Consider the following 16985-nt stretch of genomic DNA (forward strand, 5'->3'; position numbering starts at 1 on the left):
ATCTGCATCCCTTTCTAGATATGCCATTGAGCAGCTAAAGTAGCACAGGCCTTTGAGGATTTGTCATCCGTTTCCAATACTCTTATCAGATGTACATCTTACTGCATTGTCAGCAGCATTAGATTAGGCTTTCTTCCTAGTCTTCATCTTGTTCTGTAAAGAGGAGCCTATTGATTTCCACTATGCTATAATTAAATAATTTGAATCATAATATAATCAGTTTGAGGTGAACAAAAAACATTTCATGTTTACATGATTTAGTACCAGCTCCACTTCTCTCAAAATTTATTTCATTATACAAATTTTAAATTGTGATATGTCAGGTAGGCAATAACTAGATTAAACTTGCCATCTGGAGGGTACAAAGTGAAATTCAATTTAAAATCAGTGTAGGTATATATATGCAATGGTACTGATGCCAACACAGAGGGCAGTCTGTAGCTTCAGTGTCATGTGATGATTGGATGCATTTTTCTAGCTAATTCCATTTGAATTATTTAGGAATCATAGGATATAATTTTTGCGCTCCACCCTCATCATATCATTCATTAGAGGAAAAATATGCTCCTAAATGGCATAAAGACTCTTCGGAGCCCATGTAAAATATATTCCCTTACCTCTAAAAACCATTGATAACCAGTGTAGTCACTGAGTTGTCTATTGTGGTATTGGATATTAGGTTACAGCTTGGCTCAGTGGTAGCACTCACCTGTGAGTCAGAAGGTTTGGGTTCAAGCCCCACTCCAGGATGTGAGCATATGATCTAGGCTGACGCTCAAAAGCGGTACTGAGGGAGTACTAAAGGTCTTTTGGATTAACTCTTCTCATTTAGGGCATTGCAGTAGAAGTTTGGGAGCAAATTATTGACAACAACATGCTAAGTACGAAGGTTATTTGGACACCGTTTTTATACAGTTTGGTAAAACTCTAGTCTTTGTGGAAAGTGATGAATGAGTCAGGTTGCCTGAAGTAATGTTTTAATCTTTATAAGCAAGTGAGGCAAAGATAAATGAGAGAGAAACAGACAGACACTAAGCCTTAGAGATGAAGCCATAAACAGAAATTGGGCAGGATCAGACTCATGATGACATTGATAAGAGTACAGAGAAGTTCATTGCACATGGTGGATTCAGGAGTATGTTAATTGGATGCAGGGACAGGAGGCCTTAAAGAAATAGTACATCATTGTATAAATAACTGTTGTGTATTTTAATTGTTTAATTGTTTCCATGCTTTTCTTACTCGGTAGTCACGTTTACAAGGTTTCAGGAAAACAGAAAGAATATATAGAAATTTGATGTATAGTATGGTGGAAAAGTATGGCTACAACCTAGGAGCACTGCAATAGTATAGGGCTGAAAGCAGTGTTCTGCTGAAAAATTACTGTTGGCACTGCTGGTGCTACATTTGCCTGGGATTTGCCTGTTCCAACCCTTCTATCTGCACATTGAAATCCTATATCACTGCAAATGGAAAAAGTGAGATACTGAGCTAATTTACTACCAGCACTATAGCATAAGATATTTTATTAAAGATAATGCATTACAAAATGATATTTGCATGGAAAATAGATGGGGTTGGACTATATAAAAATTATGTTTTCAAGTTGGTTCTTCAATTTAAAATATCTTAAAACTGATAAGAGCCTCTGTATCACTCTGTGGATGTTATATAATTACAAAAATAGTTTGACAAAGATTTCAACATACTCCCACAGAGATATATGCTTATTAACTTCTATTGCACCACATTGTGCACAGCAGTGAAATAAAGGACCATTTTATGTATTTCTGTTCAGCTTTAATGCTCTCCCTCATAAATGCATGGAATATGTTATCTGACTACAGACTCTCATTTTTGTTAAGGCACTATGGAGCTAAAGAATAATTACATTTTCAACCCACCTACATGTTTTTGTAATATATTAACAGAAGATTTCTGTGGGTACAAATAAAGCTATCATTAAGGCAAGATAAAGAATTGCCCTTGTATTTTAACATACCTTTGGGAAGTTCTCTGCTACATTTCTTGCTTTCAAATAAGACTATTTCAGAATAAGAAATTAAAATCTGTCTCATGTATATTGATTCTTCCTCACCACTCACATTGTTTCATTCCCAGTTTGCTGTTGAGCACAATTGATTTGCATGTAATTGCCAGGAGGAGTAAGAATTCAATTTGCTTCAGAACTTGGCTTTGGGGCCCAGGTTTTGCTCATTTAACTGCTTTCCCACTATCCTGTATAATGACAGGGAAGCATGCAGTGGGATAATGAAAATAAGATTTTTTTTAAAGGGGCAGTCATTCTGAAGTGGGCAAAATTCAGGTATCTACATTTTAACATTCAAATTGCTCAATTCAGACACTGTTGTATGAATTTGGTTTGGATCTCACTTATAATAGTCATTCATTTAATGCTTCAATTAGCAATTACTTTATTTTGCAGGGTGCACAGTGTGGTGATGCTTTTAAAGTGCGTAACCTGTCTTGTATCGTTCATGATGGGACACTTTCTGATTCAGCAAAGGTGGTGGAAAATGAGATGTGTGGCAATAGACCAGTTGGAATAAACGATATTGAGTTGGGGCTAAAAGTCCCTTGTTCAGTGCCTTGTCCAGGTAAAGTGCTACATGACTATCTTATATATAGATATATAAATTGATAGACCAATACATCCTGCTTTGGATTTGGTTTGTGATAATCATATTGGCAATTTATTGACTTAAAGTATGAAAAACATCACAGATTAATATACAAGTCCTTCAAAATATTATTACAATGCTTTTGGTTCTATTTTTGACAATGTTAATGTTTTGTGAAAGGTAAGATCATTGGATTTTCATCATATTAGTATTAATATATGCAATTAGTTATGTAATTATCATATTCACATCAATGTTATTGTGTAATTCTGACTTAGTAAGCTACTGTGATCACTGAGATCTTTCTTTAATATTGTTACTTACTAATTCTGATATTATTTTGTTAACAGAACAACAACTTGCATTGATATAGCATCTTTAATGTAGACAAGCAACCCAAGGTGCTTCTGAGGTGCAATCAAAAAAAATAGATGCCAAACTGATGCTGATACTGCTGGCACTGTACTAGAAATGTATAATTGTACAAAATAGGATATACAATGTTAGTGAATCCATCTGGAAAGCTTCCAATGTGGTTAAAACCATAAGATTATGAATATTAAAACAAAAACAAATTACTGTGGATGCTGGGAATCTGAAATAAAAACAGCAAATGCTGTAAACACTCAGCAGGTCAGGCAGCATCAGTGGAGAGAGAAAAAGAGTTAACGTTTCAAGTCGATGACCTTTCATCAGAATTTATTAAAATTCACTGACTAATGATTTGAGACAGTGTGCACTTCGCTGATTAGCTTCTGTAAATGTGCAGTTATAGCTGATGCTTTCACCAATGTGATACAAAGTAGTGTGACAAACCGCAAAATACCAGCCATATTTTTCTAATCCTTTGACCCTGTTCATATTTGTATGAACCTTGTAATTAGTCAATCACCATTAAAGTTCTATGGGTGACTGCTAACATTGACTAACTTTAGAAGCGCTAGCAAAGGTTTACCAAAAGTTTTCTTACACAAAACCAATTTTCAAGAGCTAGGAAGTCCCTTTTTGGCAGCGGTGCCACCAACTGTAGAATGGGATTTTTCGATGAAATCTAGGGTCACATAGAGGCCCTTCAAGGGTGGTTCAAAAGGTTAAACGTGGGCAGTTTAGGATTTGGAAAGTACCATATAATCAGGTTCCTTATCAGTTAAAAACACTTACAGTTTGTCACTTGTCAGATGTTGCTTATAATTTCTATAATTCACAGCAGAATTCCCCTACCACAGAATTCATTCTGTTTTTGTTCATATTTCTTTACAGGGGAACTTAGACAGAATCTTTGTTTTTGAAACAAAACAAAAACCCGTAACAGTGGGGGCTAGATGTTGCTGTTATGCTCTTACTTGATGTTTTTCTGCTGAACCTTTCTCACTAATGTTAAATGGTAGCATAAAAATGGAGGCGTAGAGTAATTGGATGCCGATTCCCTAATTGGGGTAGATGTTTGTCTTCAACCCCCTGGCCATAATCTGGTGGAGCGAATTGCCCACCCTTTATAGAACCGGCCTGATTTTCATTCCATTAATTTTAATGGAATGAAAAGCAGGTGGAATCTGCAACGGCCGGTCTGCCAGGCATCCTAGGGATGGAGACAAAAACCTACCCCATTGTCCCCAAGGTTCCACCTTTGAAAAGCCAGTTGGACCCAAGCCAATCAAAAGTTGATCTCGCTTGTATGTAAGCAAATTTTTAAATTAAAATTATTTGTAATTAATAGGGCCATCTTCTCCTGCACTTAACCAGATGTGGGATAGGAATGTTATGCTACATTTAACTGCAGTGACCAATCTGAGACCAATAGCTGCAGAATGGGTTCCAGCCAGACTGTACCCTATTCATACTGGTTAGCTGAAGCTGCTGTTCTGGCCAGCAGAGTGTTCTACGTGTATGATTACATCAGGTGCAGAGCTCATCTCCCAAGGGTTTAAAATTTAAGGAGCTGATTTTGCTTGCCTGCCCTCCCCCCGCCTGAGCACAAAGTGAGCATAATGCCCCTGAAGTGTGCCATATCCAGGTGCAGATTAACTCCCTCATATTTCCTGGTTGGGCTCATTAGCATGGACTCGGTGTGCGCCAGATGCTTGTGGCAGCCTGCCATTAGGCGCACTCTCACTTTGCAGAGGAACTCTGTGTGTACTGCTGCAGGCCTTAAATGCTGCAGCAGTTTAAAGCACTGAGGTCTGCTGAAGGTGTGTTGAAATTAGGTACCTGCATTTCTGTAAGTTTTCTTCTGTGGCTGACCTTTTCCTGATTTTGTTATGGTCTTGGTTTGCTGTGGGTTTCTTTTTTGCTGTTGTTGGCCTGCATTACTTCCTAGTGTTTTGTTGTCTGGCTGGCTTTTAGGTGGCTGAACTACAGTACCTTGAAATGTTTGGAAGCATCAGCATGAGAACCAAGAATTTTCATGTTAAACCCTTTTGTAAATATTGCTACAGAACGTGGAGGACAGGAGGATATTCTGCTCCTGAGCCATGGCCATAACGTGGCTAAGGTTGTGGCAAGATAAGCATGACAGCAGGTGGCAGACCACATAAATGCCAATAGCACAGTGCAAAGCACATGGCTCCATTGCTGGAAGAAATCCAGTGGCCTCACCAGGATGGGCAAGATAGCCACGGGCAAGATGACATATTCTCTGTGACCCACCTGTTAGTCGCATTATCTGGTACCTCTGGCCCATATATTCTTTCATATTATCTTCACCTTCCCATGTGTGAATGTAGCTGGATTGTAATACAGCATGCCCCCTGACCTGCCAGTGCACTAGGAACATTACTTCACCATGCCAATTGTATTTTTGACCATGTCCCTAGTGGATAAATGGGCCTCATTGTATCTGAGCTTGGCTTCTGTTTATGGATGTTGCAGAGGTGCCATGAGCCAAGGCAGCACAGGTATGTTTTATGTCCTAGGAGCCAGCCCTTCATATGTCTGTGAGTCATCACATTGGTTGAACGGAAGACTACTGTAAAAATGAAGTCATCAAGAATTCTATTTGGAAGTTTGATATTTCCTTTCAGCTGGAGAACAAAGGGCAACATGTGTGCCATCAATTACCTCCTCACCTTGGGAAGTCCTGCATCCTGAAGAACGATGGGGACATGATGTAATTGTTGGCTCTTTGGAACAAGGCTTTAGTCACCTGTTTTATACTGGATTGCACTGTTGACTGACTGATGTGACTTATATATTCCCCCTCCACCCCCACAATCCCCATGCAAAAAAAAATTAAAATGGTGGTGATCTTGACTGGCACAGGAACCATGCCTACCTAGTGTGTAACTGAAGGTTCACCTGCAGCATGTTGCAGAGCTCTTGTACAACCTCCCTAGGGATTGAAGCCTGCCAAAGTTCTGCTCCTCTGAAAGTTCCAGAGACCTCCTGTGGAACCAGTAGACTTATCTGAGGGTAATGGAGGAAGGGGTAGCTGATTTCCTTCTCCTGGGATTCCTCACTTGCCAGAAATCCATAAGTGCCTCCTACGTCAGATTTAATGGCATCCCAAATGAAACCCCCTTTGTGCTAAAGGGCAGGGTACCTTCCAAGCAATCCTCAGGTGACCCCTGATGTTTGGCCACACAGAACTCCCCGAATGCAACAGCAATAAAGATAAATGCCAGTAAACCTTTGGCCCCCAAGTCAAAATCCCTTATTGTCTCCAATTTGCAGCCTGTTCCTTTAAGAGCTATTCACTGCGAAAATGCAGCATTCTTTCACGTCGTGCCAAATTTATGTAGGCAATGCCTGACCCTGACCTGCAATCAGCAGAAACAGAGGAAATAATAGTCGCAGGCTTGTATGACTCCATTTAAACTTGATTGTGATTTGCTTTGAATAAAAATGCCACTTCGAGTCGTAGTGAAGTGTGCCCATAGCTAGACAAAAGCAGATGTCTGCAGGCAGCGAAAACATGGCAGAGGCTTGGCATAAAACTCTCTGCCCATTCTATTTGCTTTGTACCCTCAGATTAGATGCACTTAGGGTCACAGCAAATGAAACCGAGTACCTAAGTGTTTCGAGAGTGCAGGCAAGAACATCTCAACTCTCAGAATATTTAAATTAATTCTAGGTAGGTTTAAAATGTTCAGGTTCAAAGATTTAAACTTTTATTTAAACTGGATCTGACACTCTATTGAAATTACACTCCATGCTGTGTCAAACTGATATGAGATTAACTTCTCCAGGGAATGTCACGCTGCTTCTCTCCAGATTCAGGTCAGGCCTCAACTCCAAATTTATACTGCAATGTTAGCAATGCTACAAAATGGAAATCAATTCATTGCAATACTATATTTGCCATGTAATTGCACCCTCACTGTTTATTCAAACAATAATGGGGAGGTGGGTGGATTAGAAGGGGTGAAATGTAACAAAGAGATTTTCTTGCTGATACCCAGCATCCACTTAACCACTTTCCACCATCTCATTCACCAGCAGCGGCTAAGTTCTGGCCTAAATGTTAGTGAATAATCATTTGAAGCTTCTTTAAAATTTATACGCTGAATATTTAAGCTTGCATTGGTTGTCGTTGCTGGGGAACAGAACATTATTTCGAAGAAGAGCAGAGGAGTTATCCCTGGTGTCCTGGTTAATATTTATCCCTCAACCAACATGACTTAAAAAAACCCCCAGATTATCTGGTCATTATCACGTTGCTGTTTGTGGGACCTTATATTGGCTGCCGCGTTTCCTGCATCACCACAATGACTGCACTTCAAAAGTATCTCATTGGCTGTAAAGCGCTTTGGGATGTCTTGAGGTCGTGAAAGGCGCAATATAAATGCAAGTCTTACTTTCTTCCTTTCTTTCTTGCTAAAATTTCTGCTTTGAAATTTCCCCCCATGTTAACTATTTTATATACGAAAGAGTCAATTAAGCCATAAACCTGGTGTTATGTGATTATATGTTTTTATCAGAGGATTTTTTAGCATTTCATCAGCCTTTCACAATATGTAGCAATTGGCTGATTTATTTCACTGAAAACAAGGAGCATGTAATTGCTATGTACAATTAATATTGATACAAATGCATGAATGACTAATTTAATGCATGAGTGATCGTTATACATTTTGGATCTGGGCATGCTTGTGAAATATTTCAGTTGTAACCTCCAGGTGACTGTCACTTAACTGAGTGGTCGTCATGGAGCTCGTGCCAGCTGATTTGCCTGGATGGAAAGAGATTTGAAACGACTGGTCGCCAAACACGTTCCAGAGCTGTGATTGTTCAGGCATTGGAAAACCAGGATAATTGCCCTGAACAAATATGGGAGGAGAGGCCTTGCACAGGTAAGAACAAATCACAAATATTTTTATTAAATTGGTTTAAAATTATAACTGGCAAAAATACCGTTGATGAATTGTAAAATAATCAATGTATTAATTCAGCTTATTACATATTTTTTAAAGAATGTGATAATATTTTACCGGGAACGGTAGCATAGCGGTTATGTTAATGGTCTAGTAATCCAGAGGCCGGGACTAATAATCTGTTACATCACTACAGCGGTTCAAGAAGGTGGCTCACCACCACCTTCTCAAGGGCAAATATGGCTGGGCAATAAATGCTGGACTTGCCAGTGATGCCTACATCCCATGAACAAATAAAAAAAAATTAAGGGGCTGTGAATAGTGAGAGTCAAGGGACATGGGGGGGAAAAATTCGGTTGATTAGCGTCTCCCGTTTGTGCCCTAAGAGGGCGCTAACGGGGCACAAAGCAACTAGCGCCCGGGCGCAGCGATGATTGCGCCGCTCACGAAATTGACCAGAGTTTTTGCGGCAATGCTCAACTCTACCACCACGATCTCCAGCGCCCGCAGATCGTGACGTCAGTCAAGCGTGCAACGCCCCAGTAGCGCCCCGGACCGGATATTGAGTGGCGCCCCCTTCCTTTCCGCCTGCCGATAGCAACGACAGGTAGAGGGAAAATTTTTGCAGTCGGAAAGGGGCTGGGGGAGCGCTATTTAAAGGCGGCCTCTTCCTACCTTTTTTTGTTGGAGACATTTTTGCACTACGCATTCTGAGAGAGAGAGAGAGAGAGACTTCTGGAGAAATTCAACACTGTGTGAAGGAGTTTTGGCTACTGAACAGCACTTTGCAGGTTCATTTTGATTTGACCTTCCTTGCATCGATTTAGAAGAGACTTGTGGGGGCTGCAGTGATTCGGGGCGTCGTCCTGCACCTGCAGAATTGGAGGCATCAGAGACGTAGAGAGAGAGTGGCAATCATGGCCAGAGGGAGGAGGGCCATCAGGTCTTACCCTCCCAGGGTATTCTGGGAACAATTCTCCTACATTCATTTGTCTGAGGAGCAGTGTTTGCACAGGCTGCGCTTCAGCAAGGAGGTGGTCATTGAGCTCTGCCATCTGCTGCAACCAGATCTGCAGCCTCGACTGAGGACGTCTCTGTCGGTGGCAGTGAAGGTGACAGTGGCTCTGAATTGCTGTATCTGGGAGGTGACAAATGCCCTCTATAAAAGGAGACACCAGTACATCTCTTTCCTGATGACCCGGGCCAAACAGCATGAACGCGCATTGGGCTTTGCGAGGATAGCGGGCTTCCCCATGGTGCAGGGCGCCATTGATTGCATGCATGTGGCATTGCGGGCACCACATGAAAATGCAGAGGTATTCCAAAACCGCAAGGGCTACCACTCCTTAAATGTCCATTTGGTCTATGACCACAGACAGCTGATACTTGCCGTCAATGCCCACTATCCTGGCAGCAGCCACGATGCTTTTATCTTGCACCAGACTGGTGTGCCAGACCTTTTCCAGGCACCGCATCAGCCAAGTGGTTGGCTCCTCGGGGACAAGGGTTATCCACTCTGCACTTGGCTGGTGGCACCGCTCCATAACCCCAACACCCCTGCCGAGCTGCGGTATAATGAGAGCCATATCACCACCAGGAACATAATTAAGCAGACGATCGGCGTGCTCAAGCAATGGTTCCGCTGTCTGGACCACTCAGGAGGAACCCTGCAGTACTCTCTTGAGCGAGTCTCCCTCTTCATAGTTGTATGCTGCATGCTTCACAACCTGGCAATCCTGAGGACCCAGCCAATGCCACCAGGGATTGGTGCACCATCGGAGGAGGAGGAGTAAGAGGAGAGGAGGAGGAGGAGTAAGAGGAGAGGAGGCTGAGGAGGATGATCAGCAGCAGCACCCAGGCGGGAGGGAGGCCCACAATGTTGCCACTGCAAGGGCCGTCCATCAATGGCTGATAGCAAGCTGCTTCTAGGCCCCTACTCAGAAGATGGCTTCTGGCATGGAGAACAACATCATGGAAAGCAACCCGCAACCCCTATAGCCAGCCAAAGTAACAATGATTCCAAAGGCCAAACATGTACATTTTGAATACAACAATATTTTTATTTAACAAACTCTGTGTGTGTCATTTATTCAGGACAAACTAATGGAAACCAACACAACAAATCATTAATTAACAGAACTGGTTCTCACAAGCTGAAGATAAACGTTAAAACACTAAACAAAAGTTATCAGACGAACATCGACCTTTAATAATAACATTCCCACCATTTATTTAGACCTCCTACTGCTTGCCCTTTGAGGGTGATCTCCACCCCTTGCGCACTTCCCCCCCTTCCCACCCTACTGCTCCTCCGTAATGGGGCCCCAGTGGCTGCAACAAGGCTGGTGGAAGGCTGCTGAATGTCAAATGCTGAGACTACAGATGCCCTTGAAGGACGCCCTCGACCAGCTCTGGGCCTGGAGGCCCCGGCTGCAGACTGCACCAACTCTGCATGGGCGGCAGCAGTCTGGGCTGGCTGTGTTGCAGGCGGTGGCAAGTGCAATGGGGAAGTGCCAGTGGTGGGAGCAGGAATGCTGTCATCCTGAGAGAGGACAGCACCTCCCTGATCGATCGACACACTGGCACTCCCACGGGCCAGCACCTCAACATCCGGAGCAATCTGCTCGAGCACAGATTGCTGGCCTGCTGCGGCACTGTGAGAGCCCCGGGTAATGTGGCCGAGCCAGCGACGATGGCAGCAGTCAGTGCTTGCGTTACATCAATCTGAGACTGCATGAGAGCAGTCTGAGATTGGGTCGCAGCAGCCAGTGACTGAATTCCAGCATTAAGCCGTTGCTTTGTGTCGGCCTGTGCTGCAGCGGAGTGCTCCACACTCCTTGCCAGTCCATCAATGCTTTCAGGCACCCTCCCCATTGCACCGATGAGCTGAGTGTACATGTCCACTGCCTGGGTGTTCATTTCAGCGATGAGCCGCTTCTCCTCTGCATCCAGTGCAGCAAGACTCGCTGGCCTACTCTCCCTCCGGGGAGAAAGCCCCCGAGCTTCTCTAGCCACATCGCGTTGCTGCAGCCCGCTGGGTCCCGGAGCTTCACCCTCATCAGACCCTTCCCCCCTGCTCCCCTCCAGGGAAGACGCCCCAGTGTGGGCATGGGCTCCCTTGGGAGATGCTGGCACTGAGGCTCCGGCTTCCTCTTCCTCCTCGCCTGTGGCGTCGCTGCCACTGGTTGGTTGAGGGACAAACGTGTCAGCTGGTGGTTCACTATCTGAAAGCAGGGAGGTACAAGAGTGGCTTTAGCGTCAGGACAGGGGGGCAGTAAGGGAGCAAGAACTGGAGACATTTAGTAAGTTGGATTGAAAGTGTAAAAGGCTGGTGTTGTGAAGGGGAAGTGGAATGAGAGAGGAGAGAGAGCTGACGAACTTACCATTGCTGCACCCAAGGGGGTCAACCTCTCCAGCGGCCACGGGACAGATCATCTGGCTGGCAATGGTCCTGTGGACTTGTGCCTCCAAATCGCTGAGGGTCTGCGCTCAGCCGGCCCTCCACCTGTCCGTTGCTGCTGGCACCTGTTGTGAGATAGCTTGGCCTGCAAGAAAAAGGATGGCGTCTGAGTAAATGTGCAGCCATGTGCTTGCCTGATGTGCCTCCCAAAATTGAATAGCCCTTAATGTATGCAGCCATGTGCTTGCCTGATGTGCCTCCCATAGTTGAATAGCCCTTAATGTATGCAAGGTGTGGAATGTGTGTGTGTGTTTTATGAGATGGCCATAGGTTTTGGATGAGTGTTGGGCATTTGGGGTTTTTAAACCCTCTGGGCACAGAGTGAAGTTGAGATGGTGGGATGTAGAGGTATTGAAAAGCAGCTACTCACCCTGACCACCCGAGTGAGGTCGTTGAACTTCTTCCAACATTGTGTGTGGGTCCTGGGCACCATGCTTCTGGAGGCGTCGCACTGAGCGACCTCCCTCCACACTCTTCTATAGTCGCGGGACATTGGCCTCCTGCCACTCTGTGGGTAGAGTACTGACCTTCGGCGCTCCACTGTGCCAATCAGAGCCACCAAGGCCCGGTCACTGAAGTGCTGAGCTCATTCCCTGGGCCTCTCCATTGTTCTTTGCAGCAGATTTGAAGTTGAGGTCTGTCCAGGCCGAGATTCAAGGCTGCAATGAGCATGGTGTGGCTGGAGAGTAAGATCAACCCTCCCCTTTAAGAAGTGGCCGGTGCCGGTGTGTCTGTGTTCCATTGTTAACTGACATCACATGAGCTTCACCAGCGCTCTGAGTTAGCGCCTCACTCCTTGGCATTAGCGCCTTAAGAGACGTGTGCAGCACCTGATTTAGCACTCCAATCACCTCCAGGGGCGATAGAAGCCAAGTTTGCAGCCGGACGCGATAATTTGAGCCAGGCGCTAAACTTTGCGCCCGGCCGATAATTGTGCCCCAAACGGGGTGATACCGAATTTCTCCCCATGGGTTTTGTTCTAAAGCTGTTTAAAGCATTTCATAACAGCTGGAATAAGTTTAGTTGATCAACTATTATTTGGAGTGGAAGAATAATGGTTGAACCCTCTGCCAAGTTCAATAGCCGACTCCCAGAATCCTGGACATAAGAACATAAGAAATAGGAGCAGGAGTCAGCCATTTGGATACTTAGGGAGCGATCTTGCCAGCTCTGGGGAGGCAGGTATGGAGATGGGACTGCCGGGAAAATGGCAGAATCTGGGGGCAGGTGCGCATCCCGCCCCCAACCCACCTCCGTGCCATCTTCCCAGGAGGCGGGTAGCTGACCCGCGCCGGGTCCCGTCTCCTCGAGGCGGGAAGGGAATTACAGCCATTACAGAGGATTATCCCCATTTTTCCAACAGAGGCGCGGGCTTCCCGATGTCTGGAAACCCCACCAGGGTCACTGAAGCGAGCAGTGGGTCTGCGGGGGTCGGAGGGGTGCAAAAGTGTGATGTGAAGGTAAGTGATGGGTGCAAGTGTGGAGAGGTAAGTATGTGAAGTGAGTGAAAAGTGAAAGAAAATGTTTACTTACCTTTGTTTCATCCTGCAAGCTTCAACAGTTGGGGATGCAGAGAGTCTCGCATCTCACTGGCAGAGATGACAGATGGCTGCTGCATTCTCTGATGCAACAACCATCTAATTTCTGCTGAAGAAAGAGGTTTGATGAGTCTTGAACACAAGGACTCATCAAACAACATAGAATGTCAGTGTTTGACAGCTTCACAGAGTTGTCAAATGATGACAATTCATCTGTCAAAAATGAAACGTCATACGCTGATGTTCTCTGTAACCGGCTTCCCCCTTAATTGGCCTGCTGGGCGGGCTTAACAAGGCCAATCAAGGGAAAATAGCATGGATTGGCCACAAGTTGATGGAGGCGGGACAACGACCTGACAAGCAGCAGTCCTACCTCCAACGCGCCCCCACTGACAAAATCGCCCCCTTAATATGTAATGGATAGATGGTGTTCAGTATAAAGCACTCACTTCGTTCCCTCCATCTCCCAATCAATAGCATTTCAAAATTAGGCTGAGAATTTGTCGGAAGGGGTGGTTGTTTATTTCACACTCCTACACCAATCATCATTTTGGGTCTTCCCTTGCTCAAGGCTGCTGTGATGATATCTGCTATCAACATGTCAAGGGTCATTTCGTTTACCAGACTGCAATAAATTTAATGAAATGGTTGTTCTGTCTTTTATATTGCCTATTTTATTTCCTTACTTTTGTCCATTTAATGTAATATCTTGAATTTACAATGGTGTTAGTGATGCTCCACAGTCAGCTGAGATTGTGATTGTGATCAGTATCAGAACTGCAGGCATGGTAAGAAGAGAACCAGCGAAACAAGCAGACTAGCTTGTGTAACTGTGCTATTTTTATATCTAGAAAGTGGTGAGTCATTAAAGATTAATATTGATATCTAAGTGGCTCCTATAAACACATAGCTGTAGTATAACCAAGGACAATGTAAGGGGTGCAGAATAGAGAGCAGACTGTTGATGGCCACACATTTACAGCACTTCACGTGAATTATTGCATTAACCTGCCAGACATCTGAAAGGGAGCAGTAGGAAATCACAACGATACAGTTAAGCATAAAAAGGCTGGAAAGCTATTTTTTTACCATGGAATGTTTGTAGCAGGGAAATACAATACTCTAGTAGCGCCATTTTGAATTCATTTTAACAAGAGACATCGGAGGGCAGTACGCAGCATTCTGAGCATCCATTTGAACCTGCATGCTCTGCCTGTTCACATTGCTGTTCCACAAATGCACTGCACCAAGTACATTTAGCATAAGAGTAACACAGAGACACTGTCAGACAAGGGTCATGTACAGGGCTGGAAAATTCCACTCAATGATAAGGTACTTTCCAGCTTTGAGTTTAAAAGCTAAAGAGCGTGACAGTTTACAAGACACAGTCGTGAGTTATTTTTTTCATGTTCAATGTGTTACCTACTTTCTGCATCTTTGTTCCCTTTTGAAGTTGTTTACTATCCCTTTATCTAGTTCATACTTTACACCAAAGGTGAACTTGATATTATAGTTATGTTGCCACATGTTGAATGCAGTGCCAAGCTAATATTTTAACATTGGGTTGTAAGAGTTCATCTGGAGTGGGTGCCATTGTATCACTTCAAATCAGGCTCTTGAAAAGTAAGGGTATAAATGCAGATTCTAGTTGTCCCATTACTGTTTAACCCTTGTGACCAACACTTGGGGGATGCAGAAAGTCCTATGTGGTTTGCTGTCATTGTAAGCGTGGGTACTTGTATTCAGTAATAGGTGTTAAGAAACAGCAAAAGTGTTGCTGTTCCATTTTTACAGCTAATGTAACAAGAAGCGTGATCCTAGAACAAAAAGTATTCAAATACAGCTTGGCAGAAAGGTTGCAGTGGTTTGAAGTAATTTGAAATCTTTGAAGAGAACGAATCGAGCTGTTTCTGATAAAAGAGAAATGGCAACTGCCCTTTGAAAGTGTTTGCTGTGTGCAGGAAATCCCAGAACATTGGCTAGTGCATTGCTCGTGCACCCTGTTCTTGTGCAGAGCACTGAGATGGCTGAGGCAGATTCTGCTCCACTGCTGGGACTTTTCACTTTACGTTGGGCTAGCTTTGATCTGTTACTAGTGCTTCCCATCTGACATTGAAATCTGCTCTCATGCTGCTGAACCATTTCTGCTTTGTTGCTCTCCACTTGCTTCCCATGGCCACTGACTCATCCTTCAGAACTCCTTCACAAAGCTTCATTGGACTTGGTTTGACCGGCACCTCAAGTTCGACTGCTGCTTCCAATCTTGCGTGCTCCTCACCACCCTACAGCTGCTCCTGAGACCAGCTCGCTCATCTGCACTAATCTCATGGACATCAGTTCTGCTGCCTTTTGTAATTCCCTCCTCTGCCCTTTGTCCACCAAGCCAAACCTCACCCACCTTTCGGCTAAACCCCTGTCCATCTTGATCCCATTCCTCACTAAATTGCTGACTGCCCAACTTCCCTTCCTGACCCTTATGCCAGCTGACATTGTAAGTGGTTCTCTCTCCTCAGGCACCTATTTAATACTACCGTCCACACCACCTTCTCAAAAAGTTCAATCTCATTCCCCCTGTCCTTGCAAACTATTGCCCCATGCCCAACCTTTCTTTCCTCTGAAGATTTGTTGAGCATGGTATCACCTCCCAAATCCATGCCCATTTTTCTCGCAACTCCTTGTTTAAATGTCCTGAATCAGACTTCCTCCCCTCCAACAACCGAAATGGCCCTAACCAAAGTCAAAAACAAAATTCTCCATGACTGACCACGGTGTATTTTCCCTTCTTGTTCTCCATGACCTTCCTGCAGCTTTTAATACAGATAACCTCAACATCCTTCTCTAACACCTCTCTTCCATTGTCCAGTTCGGTGGTACTGCCATTACTTGGTTCCACTCTTGCCTACCTGATCATTGCCAGTGCATCTCTTCCAGCCCTTGCAACATTGTCTTCAGTCCCCCAAGGATCTATCCTTGGCCCCCTCTTATTCATCATCTACATCCTGTCTCTTGGCATCATAATCATAAATATAGCATCAGCTTCCACATGTACACTGAACACATCATTGCCCCATCTCAGATTATCTTCCACTGAAACCCTCATCCATGCCTTTCTGAACTTCAGACACTACGGCTGCGATTTTGCATTCAGTGTCAGGATGGGGGTGGGTCAGCTGGTTTCCGGGTTCTGGTCCCATCCCCAGCTACCCCTGCTCCACAGACGTGATTTTCCCTTGATTGACCTTGTTAAACCTGTGGGCTTACCAGCCAATTAACAGGAAGCGGGACTGATGACGTCATTTGATGAGGCGTCATCTGCCGGTTTCCTTAAAGGGACCATGCACAATTTTATTTTGACAGTTGATTTATCAGTGTTTGACAGTATTGAGGTGCTGAAAACACTGACAATCGCTGCACAAAGGTGAACTCTTGCACCCAGGCTCTCCAATGACTCCCTCCATAGGCTGGAATAGATGACAGCTGCAGGTGAGATGACAGAAGCAATCTGTCACTGTTGAGAGAGGTTCTCCCAATGAGGTGGCACTGGACATATAGTTGGATTAAAAAACTTGTAAGCTAAAGAAATCTGTGTATGTTTCACACCACTCCTGCAGCTGTCATCTTTTCATAAACATTACACCAGACTCACAACACGCCACACTTACCTGGCGTGATGTCCCAATGTCGTGAAACCCGACCCACAAGCGGGAAAATTGAAAAACAGGCTGAATACTAGTGAAAAGTACCTGTTAATAGGCAGGTAATTGCCTTTAATCCGTTTCCCACTGCTAGGTGTCGGGTCTTTTCACAAATCGGGGACCCGACACTTGGGAAAGCTGTTTGGAGGCGGGTTGATGGCCGGTTCGAGACCCGCCGTCAATCAATAGGACTTTAACCTCTGACCTGCCTCTCTAAGCGCCGTTAAAATTGCGACCTACTATTCCACTGCTCCAATTCTCATCCTCAGGTTTAAATCGCTTCATGGCCTCACCCCTCACTATCTCTATAACCTTCTCCAGCCCTATAACACCTCCCCAAA

General features: G+C 44.4%; 1 protein-coding gene across 2 annotated transcripts in view; it reads left to right on the forward strand.

Annotated features, from left to right (window-relative positions):
• Window positions 1-16985, forward strand: part of thsd7ba (thrombospondin, type I, domain containing 7Ba) — a 1218118-nt gene that overhangs the window by 1145012 nt on the left and 56121 nt on the right. The window contains exons 23-24 of one of the 2 annotated variants that reach the window (XM_085986643.1): window positions 2447-2618; window positions 7757-7930. In XM_085986643.1, coding sequence (XP_085842769.1) covers window positions 2447-2618; window positions 7757-7930 — 346 coding nt within the window. Of the gene's footprint in view, window positions 1-2446; window positions 2619-2992; window positions 4963-7756; window positions 7931-16985 lie in introns of those variants that run through there. The other variant, XM_085986644.1, reaches the window with a different exon arrangement.

The sequence above is a fragment of the Somniosus microcephalus genome, chromosome 4 (genome assembly GCF_052327205.1).
Source record: "Somniosus microcephalus isolate GS21.2 chromosome 4, FLI_Smic_1.0, whole genome shotgun sequence".
In the NCBI taxonomy this organism is placed as follows: Eukaryota; Metazoa; Chordata; class Chondrichthyes; order Squaliformes; family Somniosidae; genus Somniosus; species Somniosus microcephalus.